We start from the raw sequence: 17,482 nt of genomic DNA on the forward strand, positions 1-17,482 counted from the left end.
CGGTGGAGTTGGCGTCGTTGTTGTTCTCGAGGTGGAAGTTCAGGTCCCTGAGGAGGATGTAGTCTGTGGAAGAGAGGGCGTGGGTGCTGATGAGGTCGGCGATGGTGTCACTGAACTGTGGGCGGGGTCCGGGAGGTCTGTAGATGAGAGTTCCTCTGAGGGTGGTGTTGGGGTCGGTGTGGATCTGGAAGTGCATGTGCTCGGCGGTGGTGAGGGTGTCATCGGTGTTCGTTGAGATTTTGATGGAGTCTTTGTGGATGATGGCGATTCCTCCTCCCACTACGTTGGTGCGGTCTCTGCGCGAGATCTTGTAGCCCTGTGGGATGGCTATGGCGATGTCTGGCGCTGAGGTGGCGTTCAGCCAGGTCTCCGTCAGGAAGGCGACGTCGGGGCGGTGGAGTCTAGGAGGTCCCAGAGTTCGATGGCGTGCTTGCAAGCGGAGCGGGTGTTGAGGAGGATGCAGCGGAGGTGGTTGGGTTCTCTGGCTGGTGGTGTGGAGGGTTGGATGCTGGTGAATCTGCAGTTCCGGCAGGTGAAAGGCCCCTGGGTGCGTTTCGGGGTGGCCCAGTAGCAGGGGTGGTCTCATCTGGTGTTGAGTGCGTGGAGGGTGCTTGCGTCGTAGTGCAGTCTGGCGTTGCGGGGGGTGCGGGTTCCAGGGGTTCTGGTGCTGGGTGCGGTCCAGGCGCGGACGGGCGCAGACGGGCTTGCCTTAGGCGCACCTTTGGCGCGCGCCCGCTTCGCAGCCTCCATATTAGGGCAGAGGGAGGGAGGAGCAGCTGGGAGGTGGGAGCGGGGCGGCCAATGGGAGTGAAGGGGGCGGGGCAGCAGGGGCTCAGCGGCGAGGGAAAAACCCAGGGAAAACCCGGGGAAAAAACGGCGGGAAAAGACGGCGGGAGAGGGACAACAGAGCACAGGGGTACAGAAAGCAAAACACAGGGGCACAGAATGAAAAAACAAAGTGGCACAGAAGCCAAGCGCAGGGGTACAGAATAAAAAAGGGAGCGAGTAGTCAGGCGGCAAAAGGGGCAACGGAGGTTCAACCCAGAGGGGGCTGCGGTGCATCATCTTATTCCGAGTTAATTTCTCTTCCTCACGAGGCGAGAACGGAACTCCAGTGGTGGCTGGACCACATGGAGGCTTGGAACAGCAGAACGATCTTTGGATCCTCGCTGGATCTGGTCATAGAATCGGATGCCAGCCGTCAGGGTTGGGGAGCCCGGTGCAGGGACGTCTTGTTCGGTGGACGGTGGACCCCACGGGAACTCAGTCTGCACATCAATTATCTAGCGCTCCTGGTGGGATCATTTGCGGCCAGGTCCCTAACTTGGGACAAGGTATCTTGCGTTGTCCTTCTGAGGATGGACAATGTGTCCGCAGTGCGGTAAATAAATCGCCTAGGGGGCACTCACTCGAGAGCCCTAGCATGAGTTGGCAAAGGACTTTTGGCATTTTTGTCTCCAGCACCAAATTTCGGTGAAAGCGGAGTACCTTCCGGGTTCCCAGAACACTATGGCGGACTGGAACTCCAGATTTCTGGAGGACTCCAGCGAGTGGCAGCTGGACAGAGGGGTTTTTCTGGCACTTATGAAGCACTGGGGTCCGTGTTCAGTGGATCTCTTTGCATCCAGATGGAACGCCCAGTTACCAAGGTACTTCAGCTGGCGCACTGACCCAGGGACGGCAGCAGTGGATGCGTTCATGCAGGATTGGGGGCGAGACCAGGGTTATGCATTCCCCCCTTTCTTACTGATTCCGAGAGTGTCAGCTCAGGTACGTCATCAGGAGGCTACGGTGGTCCTGATAACCCCACTTTGGAGGTCACAGGTGTGGTTTCCATCCCTACTGGAGCTCTCTTGCAACTTCCCAATTCTTCTCCCGGACTCTAAGTCAATTCTCCTGGACTCCACAGGGCACCTTCACCCTCTGGTCCTTCAGGGCCATCTATCGTTGATGGCTTTGAAGATTTCCGGGCTTGCTGGGAACACAGCCAACTTTCAAAGGACGCCGAAAAATTCATTAAACAGGCCTGGGCTCAGGGCACATGCAAGCAGTACAGGTCCGCCTGGAATCGCTGGGTTCGTTGGTGTGTGGAAAAACACGTCAATCTCATGGGGGCCCAAGTTACAGATGTCATAAATTTCCATGTGGAGCTAGTGGAGGCTGGTTTATCTTATTGCTCAATAAATTCTTTTAGATTGGCGATCTCGGCAGGACATCCCCGCTGAACAATTGCCCGGTGGGGGAGCACCCATGGGTGTGCAAAATTGCTTAAGGGTATCAGAATATCCAGACCTCCAGAACCTAGGTATTCAGAGTTATGGGACGTCAATCAGGTTCTGCGTTTTTTATCCTCGTGGCAGGATAACCAGTATCTCTCTCAAAAAGAGTTGTCAGCAAAACTAGCTATGTTGCTATGTCTCATCCTGTGCAAAAGGGTGCCGGACGTCAGAGCCCTGGATGTATCTGCAAGGGTTTTTCCCCAGAGGGAGTGACCTTCACTGTATCAAGACGGACCAAGTGTAATACCAGGCCGGTAGCCTATCCAGCTTTCCCACACGTGTAAGATGTCTGAAAACGTACGAAGATATGACGGCCGAACATCGACCTCCTGGAGAAAGCCAATTGTTGATTTCGATAAAGAAACCCTTTGAGGCAGTTTCCTCGCCTTTGATAGCTAGGTGGATCAGATGGGTTCTGATGAAAGCGGGCATCAATGTACATGTATTTGGGGCACATACCACTCCGGGTGCCATGGCCTCCAAGGCCATCCAGGTAGGTGGTGGGTTGGTAGACGTCATGAATGCCGCTGACTGGTCGTCAGAGTCTACCTTCAAAAAGTTTTATTTTAAACCTATTCACGAAGCAGCCTCTTTGGTGGTAGGTAAACTTTAAACATGCATAATCCTCGCCTCTGGTCCTGACATAGAATGAGAAATATCCTAGCTAGCGTGAAGGAAAGTTTCAATTCTATTAAGGACACAAAGGCGTGGATTATCCCGCCCAACACAAGGGATGTGTCTCCCGCCCGGGAGCTGTTTGGACACAATGCCATTGGAGGTGGTAGCTGTGTTTACAATGGTCATATGATGAACCTTGGTTTGATTTGTTGCCAGCTTGGTGCTGGCTTTCATATATTAATTATATTATATTATATTATATATTATATATAGTATAGGACTTTTATAGAAACAATCTAGCTGTACTAATGTAAGTATTGCTTCGTTATTTAATATTTTTGAAATTATATCACAGTAATTGCGCAGGGCCATTATGATAAACTGCAGCTGTACTTTTTTAATCTTGTTGTACTTATTAACAGCGTGTGCTACTGCAGTCTTGTGATGCTCACCATTGGGACACCTAGAACTGGCAAAGCCAATAGGTCTCGATTTAACATTTACACGAACACATGGAGTTAGCATTTGTGCTTACCCAAGGTTGCATCTGTTAGCACATCAGTGCCACACTTATTGGCGTGCCAATTCTTGTCATAGTGTGTATTGCATCTGACCTGTTTTCTGCCAGTCTGTTAGTGTGAGGTAGAATGTCATTGCTAACCAACAAGTTCTAGCATTTGGCTCCTGCTGTGAAATGAGACCTGTTTTCTTGATTCAGAGAATCGTCGGGGACTTGCCATCAAACTTTTTGTTATGAGGAGCATTCTAGGGTAGTATTGGCCTTCTGTATAGTTTATTTTGGTTTGAAAAAAGCCATAATATTCTCTACTTTTCATTATGACAGTAAGTCTGGCTCAGTCTTCCCTAACATTAGGCCTAATTTACTTCCACTCCCAGCCTTGCGATACCTTTGAGTGATTTTCAAGATTCATCTGCTGAATTTAATCTACACTATGAAATAATTACATAAAACATAACATTAGAGTTACCAGTTCAGTTTATTCCCAATAAGACTTAAAGGTTCTAGTTAACATTGTGTGTTTTATTAATTCTCGTCCATTAGCCAATGCTGCATTATTCAGTTGAGTACTGGGTTGTGTTTGGGTAAAAGAAAGCACTTGTGCCCTCATTATAAATTGTCTGTTAATTCCAGGGGCCTGGTAACACTGAAGGTAAATGATATTTCACCTGAGATTTTGTCGGTTTTAAGCAGTCGAAGTCTCCATGTGGAATACCAGGAAACAATGTGCTGAAAAATCTTTATTGTAATTTCAGTTTCTGCAAGTAATTCACCCAAAAACATAATTCCTAATACTTACCAGCCCCCATTGTAATGGTAAATCTGGGCGGGTGTTACATCTGTCAGTTCTAGGGTGGTCTTCCCACAAATGTTTTGCCTACTTGCCTCCAATTTTTGATGGATTTTTGCTATTGTTGGCCTTAGAACTATGTGCACTTTACCACTGCTAACCAGTGGTAACGTGCTTGTGCTCAATCTGCTAAACATGGTTTGATTGTCATATACCTAAGTGGCATATTTAATTTACTTATAAGTCCCTTGTAGAGTAGTATGCCATATATCTAGGGGTTGTAAATTAAATGCTACCAGTGGGTCTGCAGCATTATTGTGCCAGCTACTTAAGTAGCCCTCCAACACATGTCTCAGGCCTGCCTTTGCAGCCTGAATGCAGTGTCTCACTGCCAGGCCAACTTGCCATTTAAACCCCCTTGCCAAACCTTAAACTCCAATTTTATTACACATATGATGCCCCTAAGGTAAGCCCTAGATAGCTTACCTAAGAGCAAGGTGCTGTGAATTAAAAGGTTGGGCTTGCACTTTTAAGTTTTACATGTCCTAGTAGTCAACAATTCCCAAATTCATTTTTCACCACTGTGAGCCCAACCCCTCCCATAGCATAAGATTGGGGATTCTTATTACATTTAATAACGTAATTCCTAATTGAGAGGAAGTAGATATCACATGTTTGGTACCTAAGAAATTGTAATGATAACCTCTCTTTAATGGTAAAGCCATTTTTTCGTTACTTACACATTTGAAAGTGCAACTTTTAGAAAGTTGACATTTTCCTTCCCTTAGTCCTTTGCACCTGCAGCCTGTTTTGGGTCACATGCCCGGGTGTAGCTGACAGACTTTGTAAATTCCTCTCAGACAGTCACACAATAGATTAGAAATGTCCAAATGTGCCATCTGCTGGCAGGATGGGGGAGGAGCTGAGCACAGCCCCACTTACACTTGAGTAGCCTGTGCTTTGTCTTCACACAAAGGGCCTGATGACCCTGTATTGTCACTACAGCCAGCTTGGTGCCGAGACAGGAGAGTCAGGAAATTCCAAGCACTTCAAAGAACCTTTCTAGAAGCTTCTCCCAACTTCCTGAAGAAGGACACAAGGGTATAAAAATAGGACCTTCAGACTCACTCTTCAGTTCACTACTGGACCTGTTGAAGGACTCTCAGAGAATTGTCTGCTTCTTCGACCTGCTGTGCACTCTGCCAGACTGCTGCTGTCCCTGGAAGGAATGCTTTGCTGCCTGGAGCCTGCCTTAAACCCTCAGCGTTGAGCCCTGCATTTACATATGCACCCAGGACTACAATAAGAGACTCCAAAACCTAGTTTGCTGGCCTCTTCTTCAGGGCTATAGGGACTTAACAGGCTCCCACCATCTTGAACCCACCCCTGGACCAAGCCTGGGTGAGTCCTGAATTCCCAAGAGGTTTCCCACCAGTTCTGGACCCTTGGTTGTGGAGCTATAGGTGTCCCGATGACCAATTTCCAAAACTGAGGACTTAAACAAAATTTGGTCAAAAGTGCTCTGAAAACTAGAAGGCGACCGGGATCAACCTGCTCATCTATCTGCCCGAGGTTCATTGCCAGTGGGATTGACTTTACGCTTTTCCTGCTACATTCTTCTCTGCAACATCAAATCCATTTCAGCAGTCCTTCTCTAAGGGGTATCCAACCCCATGAAACTGTCTTTGGCTACAGTTCTCTTCTTCGTACTGTTGAAGTTTTTCGACTTCCATTTTGGCGGCTAAGGCCCATATTTACGAGGGCCTTGCTGCACTGTTGCATCACTTTTTGGGACACAAGGTGACGCAAACCACTATATTACATTTATGAAGCCATGCAAAGCCACTTTGCGTGACTTTGAACGGCCTCATAAATATGGAGGAAGGCAAGGCAGCACAAATCGCTGCATTGCCTTACCTTGCTTTAGGGAGGCGTTGCATGGGCATTGCAATAGGTGTTCCCATGCAACACACATGGATTTTGATGCATCCCCAGATTTACAAGACCTTGTAAACCTGGGAATGCACCAAAACCTTATACCTCCACAGGGGACGCACAACATGGAGAAATGTCACAGTTTCTCGTTTTGTTTCTCTTTCTATGTGTGCCACTCCATCATGAGCAGCATTCATTCCAGGGCCCCTTCTGACTCCTGCCACCAATACGTATTCAACAAGGCCAGTGCCTCGATCACACCCAAGCTCCGCAAGACCATCAACTGCTCCTTAGAGTCTGCAACCTTCCCCAAGGACTGGAAGCATACAGAGATCTGCCCGCTATTGAAGAAACCCACAGCCGACCCAACGGATCTCAAGAACTACCGCCCCATCTCGCTGCTGCTTTTCTCAGCTAAGGTTGCTGAAAAAGCAATCAATGATCAGTTCCACCAACACATCAAGGACAACAACATCCTGGACAGCTCCCAATCAGGATTCAGAACTAACCACAGCACCGAAATCTCTCTACTCGCTGCCACAGATGACAGCTGCTCCCTCCTTGACCGCAGCCAAACAGCGCCCTCATCCTACTAGATCTATCAGCCACCTTTGATACAGTGTCCCACCGCACCCTATGCACCAGACTCCACACAGCAAGCATACGCAGCAAGGCCCTTCAATGGATACACTCCTTTCTGACAGGCAGAACACAGAGACTCAGGCTCCCCCCACATTTGTCAGATCCTACAGCATGCAGCTGTGGAGTACCCCAACGATCCTTGTTGGGCCCCACGCTGTTCAACATTCACATGACCCCGTTCACTCCAGTCATCAGGAACTACAGTACGCTGATGACACCGAGCTGACCATCTCCCTGACAGAAAAACCCTCAACAGCCAGGAAGAATTTCAAAGGCAGGATGCAAGCAGTCGACACCTGGATGAAGGAGAGCTGCCTTAAGCTGAACTCTGACAAGACCGAGATCCTCATCCTGGGACCATCCTCCTCAGCCTGGGACGACTCCTGGTGGCCCTCAATACTCGGCAGGCACTTCACCCCCACAGACCATGCACAAAACTTCGGCGTCATCCTCGACTCAGTGCTCACCATGACCAGACAGGTCAACTCTGTCGTATCCACCTGCTACCACACCCACCGACTCCTACGGAAGATTTTCAGATGGATACCAAGCGACTGCGGCAAAACCGTGACACATGTCTTGACCACAAGCAGATTGGACTACAGCAACGCCCTCTAAGGTGGATCCACCAAGAAAAACCTGAGCAAGCTGCAACAAATCCAGAACGCCACTGTCAGACTTGTCCTGAACATCCCCTTCTGAGAACACATCACAGGACACCTGAGAGGCCTCCATTGGCTCCCATTGAGAAGAGGATCAACTTTAAACTCCTCGTACACGCCTACAGAGCCCTCCACTACATCGGACCCAGCTACCTCAACCACTGCATCACCTGGTACGCCTCTTCCAGATCCCTCCACTCCTCCCAGCAGTCGCTCGCCACCTAGCCCCGCATAAAGAAGTCCTCGGCTGGAGGAAGATCGTTCACCTACCTGTTGGCAAAAGGTTGGAACCCCTTACATCTCCACCTCAGACAGTCACCATCACTACCTCAATTCAGGAAGGACCTCAAGACCTGGCTCTTTGACTGAACCCTGAAGACATATCCCACAACGCCTTGAGACCCTATGGGTTAGTAGCGCGCTCTCAAATAACTGATTGATTATGCTGCATTTTGCAGCATACATAGAAAGAGGAAAATACCTCCCTGGATAGTTTTTGTGCTGGAAGTTGCCCCTTACTGCACAAAAACAATCCTGCATGCAACGCAGACACCCTTGTAGCATGGTGCAAGGATGCCTGCATTGGTGGTAGGCAGCCAAAAGGGTGCCGGCAGAGGGGAAAAGGATAGGAAAGGACCATATGTCATAGAAGAGGTGCATTCCATTCCTTTCCCTTTGATGCAGGGTAGCGCAGCAAGGTGACTTGCTGCGCTGCTCTGCACCAAAATCCCAGTAGTATGGGCCTTAGTCTGAACGTAGAAATCTTCACCTCAGTTTCGTCCCAAGGCCATCCGACGACGACATTCCCTCCTCAGACAACTCCTGCAGCGTTGCCCCCTGAACTTTACCTTCTCAGACATTTTTCTTCAGAAAATATTTTAAGTCTTTTATCTGAACCACGCTCTATCGCAGCCTGCCTTAACTTTCGACTTGGACCCTGTCTCGTACAATTAGATGTCCACAGTTGGCACTTTGATCTTTTAGGTGTCATTTTGAACATACATGCATACATATATACATATATATTAATGGATTAGGATAAATATGTGCACGTTTAACTTACCTTCACTACAGAACAATCCTGCACACCAAAGCATGGCTAAAAATGTGGGATACGCATCCACACAATTTTGACTGGAAAAAGAAATGGGAAATAATTATAAAATGTAATGTAATAGTAGAAAACATTGCACATGCAATCCTAGTTATCATCATCTTCATCTTTTGATGTATAAATGTCACTTCTTCTAAATCGATAGCAATAGAAAGAGTTCAATTGGACTATTCACAACGTCAAAAAACTCCTTGCTGATTTATGCCTAGAGTTGCCTACAATTTGAGTGGATTTTCCGGTTTTGGACATTCACAAAAATCCTCAACTTTTTGGATATTCAAAAAAATCCCCAATTTCCTTTAGAACTCCGCCACCTTGCTCTTATGTCTTTACAACTTAATTACATTAGCAGAGAAAATGTTCTTCTCACTGCACATTTTTCAGTTTGGGTAAAACCCTTTCACAATAGACCCATTAAATTTGATGGTGATGCATTCACCTTTCCACCCAATAAACAGACTTAGGGCCTGATTCTAACTTTGGAGGACGGTGTTAAACCGTCCCAAAAGTGGCGGATATACCACCTACCGTATTACGAGTTCCATAGGATATAATGGACTCGTAATACGGTAGGTGGTATATCCGCCACTTTTGGGACGGTTTAACACCGTCCTCCAAAGTTAGAATCAGGCCCTTAGGCTCCTGTTCCTAAAAGCAGTTAAACAACAGTCGGATTTTTCGAATTACGGCCACAGGTAGATTTACTACTTTTTGGAATTAACATTCTCCTCAAGTAATTCACATGGAAAGCTGCACCTGGAACAGGTTTCCGTGTGGATTCGTTGTTGGTTCATGTTGGAAATAGAGGTCCTCAAGGATCGAGTTCTCAGGGGTTCAGAATTCTACATAGGGGAATGGCTCTCCACATACAAATGCACGTTTTTGTTTCTTTTTCTCCACTGGGAAAATATTTTCCCAATCAAGAAAGCTCTTCCATTACACTCTAAACAAACCTGGGGTGATTCATTTCGCATCCAGAAAATTGTATTTATGCCAGCACTTGATGTAAATATGTAACCCTTTCCAGGCTGAAAGGGGAATGAAGTAAGTTATGAATGCCCACAAACATACGTGTTTGTGGGCATTCACAAACTTCCAAAGCTAACCATGCCTTGGAATGCAGAGGAATGGTTGCAGAGATCCGACTGGCCTTCTGTCATTAACACAATGATTAGGAAAGATTTCAGGAACTCTCCCTATCTCAGGTTGAGTGAATATCCTTCATGCCACATTTAAGACTATTCACAGTTTTGCTGGTTACCAGTTGGAGACCTCTGCTGCTCTTTTGATGAATCCTCTCTTGTATCCATAGTGGTTCTGTTTCTGCTGACACAGCAAAAATGTGGAAAATGTATATCCTTGAATTTTGCTGGGTCATGGACTTTAGTTTTGCTGCTGCTGCTCTCCAGGGGCGGCTCCTCCACTATGGCGCAGGAGCGTTGCCGCCCCACACCCCCAGCAGCAGCAGCTGGAAAACTTATACAGCAAAACCATAACAACCATAATAAACTGGGTTTATTATGGTTTATGTTGTAAAAAGGGTGGGGCAATGGGAGTGATAGAGACCTAGGGGTAGAGGGGTTCCCTCAGTGTGCATGTATTTTCCGGCCAAACACACGTGCACACTAGGCTGTCTCCAACCCAGCACTGGTTGCCAGGTTGGAAACAGCAGGCAGAGACTTTAACTCTGTCTTGCACTGCCCAGCCTGGCCGCTCTGTCCAATCCGAATGCCAGCAGCATGAAAAGACCGTTACGATTGGCTGCAGGGCAGGCTGGGAGCCTGTGCATGCAACTTCTGGCAGTCAGAGGAGGGGATCAGAGCGGCACGACGAGAAAGGCAAGTTTTTAAAAACGTTTTTTTTTTTTTTATGTTCCTCCTCCCCCTCCCCCAGCCACGTGCCGCACCGCCCCTTTTTCCTCCCGCAAACCATGACTGCTGCTCTCAACATTTCCTCCTTTTGGCATTGTGAGCACAGATCCCTGTTAATTGTACCTTGCTCCACTGAGTTATCTCTGTGCATTCCTCTTACTTCTGGGTGTTTGACCACAATATCAACATTTTAATATCGTCCTGTACATACATGGGCATCACAATATTGACTCTCAGCATATAGTTATAGTTGGTTACAGCACATGGATTTAAGAGATAGAATCGAATCGAATTGAATAGAATAGAATTGAATTACCACTGGTTATGAAGCACAACCTCATTTGCTGAAGATGTGTATGTATAAGATCCAGTTTACCTTTGGTTGTGACTGCTACCCGAATTCCCAAGTTTCCAGACTCACCTTCCTGCTCTCGAAAAGTGCCTGGTGGCACAGAATAATTCACTGAACCCATTGAATTAAACATTTGAGATAGCAGAACTCACACTCAACCACGTGAGACTGCATTTCAACTCAATCCATGTCCTCAGTCTAGCCCCCTGAAACACACAGTAAAACATCCCAAGCAACTAGCACTTCACCTAGAAATCACAAAGGGTAGAGGTACTGTAGAAGCTTCTTCGGCATACACAAATGTGAAGTACTGGAAACTCCATCCAGAAATACGTATACTATTTGCATACACAGTGGCTGGGTCTAGGGAGACGATATTTCATATCCCAAATCCCATTTCCCATAACTGCCAGAATCAAACATGGTAACTGCAACCAGGGTTCTTTCCAAGTAAGGTGGCCTGTCAACCGTTGATATGGTCCTGATCTCCTCTACCATTCAAAAGTCACAGATGAATGACAAAGTGTTATTTAAGAAGTTACTACCACTTCCCATAATAGTGTGTTTGGCATCAGTGCTGGTAATCTAGGCACAGCCAACTTTACTACCAGGGGCGGCTCCTTCGATATGGTGAAGGAGTGGAACCCCACTGGCTGCAGTAGAAACAGAAAAATAAAACAATAGATTACTATTGTTTTATTTTTCTGCTTCTGGCACAGCCCGCAGCACAGTCCAGGGAGGGTCTGGGCCGTGGGCTGTGGAAGGAGGGGAGAGTGTACCTAAGTGTGCATGTGTGTTTGGCCGGCCATCTGAAGCCGGCCTCACACACATGCGCACTTAGATTTCTCCAGCCCGGCTGTGTTTAACAGCCGAGCGGGAGAAACTGCACAGACCCCAGGGTTGTGTCTAAGCGGCAATTACTGCTGCTCAGACCAATCCTGGTGCTGCTTTCATGCAAGGTTTTGCATGAAAGCAGTGTCAGGATTGCTGGGGAGCCTGTGCTGGTGTCCCAGCATTGAATGCTGGGACATCACAAGATGAGCAACGAGCGAGGCGGCAGGGACAAAGGCAAGGTAATGGCTTTTTTGAAAATTTTGACCTAGTCTCTGTCTCCACCCCACCCAGCCCTCCCTTCCCATTGAGTTATGTGGGGGCCGCCTTTGTTTACTACTAGTGTGACAGCTATTACAGGTTGACAAATAATACAAATTTAACAGAGGACATGTGAGGGTGAGCCTAATCACAAAGCTACTGCCACAGAAGATGGAAAAAATTAATGTCCGGAATAAAACTAACATGGGGATTATCCCAAATGGTGAAATTGCTCACAGTGCACATAAAAATAACATTAATAAATAACAGAACCATTAAGAGGAAATTAAAGAATTTGTCCCACGTTTAGATGAGGAGGCTGTTGCCTGGGAGTAGTGTAACCTCAACAATTCATAATACCAAATTGTTTGAGCCATTAAACATTAAACAAGTATTAAAGCAAGAATGTTTTCAAAATGGCGTGGCTTACTCACTAAACCTTATACTCCAGCTTGCCTGTCATGTTATAAAGTAAACTCCACACCACAGGAAAAATAAGAAACACAAGTAAAGCATGCCTTCTTCTTGAAATCCCAAAAATTAAGCCATCCAAAACCCATTAAAGGAATGGTAATGCTAAGCACTACGGCTCATGATTTGCCCATTCCTAGACCTCGGATTTAACACGATTCTGCTTTGCTTCTGGAAAAGAATTCCAGTCTGTTCGAAACCTATTTAAAAAATAGCTTTTCTCGCTGCCAAAAGTTATTTAGCTTTTTCGATTGATTACATTATTTCTTGTTTTCTGTGACAATCTCCAGTTCTTTTGTGGCTGGGTCAGTGCTATATAGAAAATAAATAAATGGATAAAGGCGTCTTAAAGTCCTTCCTAAATCGCTACACATTTCTCTTCAAACAGTCAGCCTCCACAATTCACTTGACCTATACTTTAATTATAATTTAACGTGTGGGGAAATACTTACTGTTACTTGTGTAGCACAATTATCAGAACTGGGGAGTTCTGTTTCTGATCCTAGGAAAACTAGGAACTTCAGAAAATTCCCGTTTCTAGGGCCAATCACAGCGCAGCTGGTAATTTTGGCTCGTTCTTAATTTCAGTCTGGAAGTTTGTTCGTAAATGTTGTGATCTAATAAGACTATCCTGAGGCTACTCTTAGCTTTTCTTTCAAGGCATGTTTTGCTTCTGGCATGGAAAGTGTGGCTACATTTGTGATACATAGATTTGTTTTATCTTCAGTCTGATTCTGTAGTTTATTTTCTTAAATCTGAAACATTCCAGCTACTTTTCACAGTGCCAATGTTTGTAGAATTTACCTTTGGAATCTCACTTTTCCTTAGGTTGTCACTTTAACTGTCTGCAGCTTCAGTAGACTGTAGACTCAGAAAATCAAGATGATTTTTGGTGCTGACTCTTTTCTCTAGGTTATTATCAGGTTTGACTAGTTCAAGGTGCACTGACTGATATGACATCACTCATGCTCTAAGTGGCACAGATACTATATACTACTATAATAGTCTGATGTGCAGACCTGAACATTTACAGAAAGATGTCAAATGTGTGCATCTTCTCAAATTCAAGTTAATGGACTCCATCAACACAGACCAGTAATTCCAAGTCTTTTGACTTGTCTGTAAACTCGTTGTCCTTGTAGGACTGGATGACACAGGGAAATCCTGCTAGTAGCCCAAGGTATAAATAGTGGCTACACTCTCTGGCTATTCAGGTGTTCCCATCCACCCTTTTTTTATTAGTTCAACCTAGTAATCCTTCTAGTTCAAGGTTCCTATTTTACATTGTTTTTGAGGGAAATAAATTGCAGTGCTCTGAGGATGTCCTGATCCCCACTTCTGGGCCTCTGGTTTGTTCACTATCATCATCATTTTGTTTCTCTTCCAAACTTGTGATTCAACCTTTTTAAGTTCTGTTTCCTCCAAAGCCAGGATGAGTCTGAGCAGTCTGGACACAAGAATGTTGCCTGCTGAGAGGAAACTCACTACTGTTGATCAAACTCACTACTCCGGGCCTTAAACAGCTCCTTGAGTCTCCATTCAATTTTTCTGCATAGGACTGGTATACTTTTTCGAAATTTCCAGAATATTGTCCTTGTCCTCTTTCTACTCAGCTGTTCAAGATTCCACAGGTAATCACCCAATGTTAGATACGTCCCCATTTAGAAGATTTAGGGATCTTTTGACTGCATGCTGATGTTGGCTGCAAACCCAAAATAGGAGGTGAATGAGATTACTGTAAATATACAGGATGATAAGTGGGACAATTTACCAGACTAAATACTCCATGCTCATAATGATGGCTGACAGCACCGCTGCAGCAATGTTGATTGAACAGTTGGCTCCCCCTTCACTGTGCAGGTACTAGGAAGAATCACACAAATGTACTTGGAATAAAATGCTCCCAACTCACCATGACCCACGTGTGACCTGTCAACTGAGTCTGATTTGATGCAGAAAGCTGCACTACTCATGCACCATTGGTGAACACATCAGAGCAAATGCTGTGATTATGCCCACTTCTGACTGGTTAAAGCAAGCTTTGCCTTCTGACATATACCCCCCCCCCACCCACAATGTACTTGGTACTTGTACCATATGTGTTTTTGTGATCAAGGAGAGGACTACAATTGAGGTTTTGAGTTCTATTTTTATAGCACAGTCTTCTTAATGAGGTCTATTCCTTCTGGATAGAGATTTTCCTAACCACTACTAGTAATATGGTGCAGTCTTATGTGTGCAATTCTTGTTAAATTCCTATATTGATAGCCACAACAAACCATTGATGAGGCGTATAAAGAAAACAACCTTGTCAATGTTATGATAGTTAATATAATCCAGTGGTAAGGAAAGTTTGCCTAAAGATGGCCATGCTCCATTGAATACTAATGTTGACACTTCTTAATGTTTTTAAATACCACTGTCCACAACTATACCAGCAACAGCAAGCTCCACTAAGTCCCAAATATATTGACAGAGATCTGACAATGGCAGCAGCAACTCCGGGTGCAGGCTATGGAGAACAGGCTAAATCCAAATGCCAGGTACTGGTGAGGGTATAATCTGGAAAAGATGAAGGGTGTTTACATCAGAGGACTAGATTCTTTATTCAGCCCTCACTGATAGGCAAAAGACATTGCATGTCTGAATTCTGCTGCAACAGGCAACTGGTCCACTGCCCCAAAGATAACAAAAGGGTGGGAAGGGTCCATGAAGCCAACATAATATTGGGAGCAAGAAGACTCTTCAATACACAAATGGTGCGGACAGCTTTTTGGCTCAGTGAGCATTCCATGGTCTGATACACTCACCTCATGTTAATAGCCAACTGCCTCCCTGAAATCACAATGTTTAATGTGATGTACCAGAGCAGATCTAACAGAAGGTCCTTGCTTTTAAAGAGAGAAAGTCCTGAATTTTCCAATTCCTATACATTGCTAACCAGTGCTTAAGTGCTTGTGCTCTCTCCTTTAAAAATGATAACATTGGCTTACACCCATTTGACACATTTGGTATACTTGAAAGCCTCTAGTAAAGTGGTACTACATGCACCCAAGGTATGTGAATTAAATGCTACTAGTGGGCTTGCAGGAGTGATTGTGTCATCCACCTGAGGAGCCCTTTATACATGTCTCAGGCCTGCCATTGCAGCCTGCTTGCAGTTTTAAACTGCCAATTCAACTTGGTAGTATAATCCCCTTGTAAATCCTTAAACTGCCCTTTTTTGCATATGATTCACTCGGGACGTAGGTTGGACATGTCCTTGAAGTGAATAAACTCCTACCTCTCCAATAGGATAACTTTTGTTTGCCTTATTACATTTAATAAGTGCTACCTTTAGATTGGGAACAGGTAAACATTCCATGTTTGGTGTCTGAAAAATTGCAATTAAAAACCCGTTGAATTTTAAGTTACCCTTTTGATAATGACACTTTCATAAAGTTTGCATTTTCCTACCCTGTTTGATGCCTGAAGCCTGTTCCTGGATGATATGTGTGGTTAACATTTGGATTGTTTATTCGCCCAGGACAGCCACACAATAGAAGGATTACTTATGCCTTGATGGGCCATCAAGTGGCAGGATGGAGAGGAGGAGCTATCACAGCCCCACGTGCAACTAAATAGGTTGTGCCCTCCCTTCACACAAAGTACTTGTCACCACTGAATTGTTCATGTGTCTAACTTGGCGCCAAGGCAGAGGAAGCTGGAAACTTCGAGGAGTTCAAAGGGAACGCTCTAGGAACTTTCCCTACTTCAAAGTGGGCATCAGATATAAATACTGGAACCTCTACCCAACTCTTCAGTCTTCAGTACACCTCTGGACCTGTGAAAGACTCAGGCGGACTGCTGTGTTGCTCTGCAAGAACTGCTACTCTGTTTTCATGCTGCCCTGCAGCCGGAGTGAAGGACTAGACCTGCAGAAAAGGGTCCATACACCTTTAACTTGGCACCAGTACTCCATCTGCTGTGAGTCCTACCCCTCAAGTAGTGCCATCCTAGTCCTAGACCCTTGGAAGTGGGCCTGAAGGTGCTCTGCCAACCCTGCTGTAGTCCTGTGGGCAGAACCGATGAAGCATGATGCACGTCCGCACAGCTTTGCTTCGGAACTGCTGCTACGCAACACATCCCCAATGCATCGCAGCCCAGAGTCTTCTCGGAAACGCAGCTGTGAAACGTATCCTCGATGCAGGCTTTCACATCACAAGTCCCTCGTCAATAGAATCCTCAATGACAATGCAAACCTCCATACTGTAGCCCCTCAGCTTCATCAGAACCTCAGCTGTGTAATGAATCTTCGAAGCAGGATCTCACTATGCTCCGCAGCCGGCGTTTAAGGTACTTTGTTCAGCGGGCCTAACTTGATACTTGTATCCAGCCCAGGCTCCAGCACATTCAATCTAAACTTGTGACTCTGTCCCAGTCTGGGGTGACCAGATAACCACAATTTTGCATTTTTAGGCACCATTTTTACCTACAACTTTGAACTTCCATATCTCTGGTTCTACCAATTGGAGTTTTGTCATATTTGTCTCAAATAATTTATTAAATTTTACTCAATTTTTCTAAATTGGTGTGGAATTGTTCTTGTGTTGTTTTTTTCATTTTATACCTGTTTGAAGTGCTGCATAAAACTTTACACATTGCCTCTAAGTTAAGCCTGACTGCTTTTGTGCCAATGTGGAGAAGTGTGGCACAATGGTTAGAGCGGCAGACCCTGAAGCAGAGATCTGGCTCAAGACCAGGGTTCAAGTCCCACTTCGGCAGGTCTTGGGCTCAATTCCCTTGGACCAGATAATTCTCGCCTCGGTGCCTAATCTAATTAATGGGTCCCACTCTGCAACTCTGGGCAATAGCTTGCTTAATCTCCACAATGGCCCCAACAGCGCTTGGATGCCTGGCTTCACCCTGGGGGTGCCCAGGAGTGGGCACCTCACAGGGAAAAGCCAGGAGGGGTTACATAGCGGTATGAGTACAGCGCCTTGAGACCCTAACGGGTGAGTAGTGCGCTATACAAGTGCAAAATTTACATTTACATTTACAAGGTACCAGAGAGTTAAACACAGGTTAATTTGGGGTCCGCTTGTGTTCACCATGACTGCGGTTGGGGTTGCTGCTTGAGTAGGGTTTCACTGCCCT

The 17,482-nt window shown here is 45.8% G+C and overlaps 1 protein-coding gene across 1 annotated transcript in view; it reads right to left on the bottom strand.

Annotated features, from left to right (window-relative positions):
* The window catches only part of ALOX5AP (arachidonate 5-lipoxygenase activating protein), a 273,706-nt gene that overhangs the window by 124,601 nt on the left and 131,623 nt on the right, over positions 1-17,482 (bottom strand). The window contains exon 3 of the mRNA XM_069202186.1: positions 8,510-8,580. Coding sequence (XP_069058287.1) covers positions 8,510-8,580 — 71 coding nt within the window. The remainder of the gene's footprint in view (positions 1-8,509; positions 8,581-17,482) is intronic.

This window comes from Pleurodeles waltl, chromosome 8, assembly GCF_031143425.1.
Source record: "Pleurodeles waltl isolate 20211129_DDA chromosome 8, aPleWal1.hap1.20221129, whole genome shotgun sequence".
Classification (NCBI taxonomy): Eukaryota; Metazoa; Chordata; class Amphibia; order Caudata; family Salamandridae; genus Pleurodeles; species Pleurodeles waltl.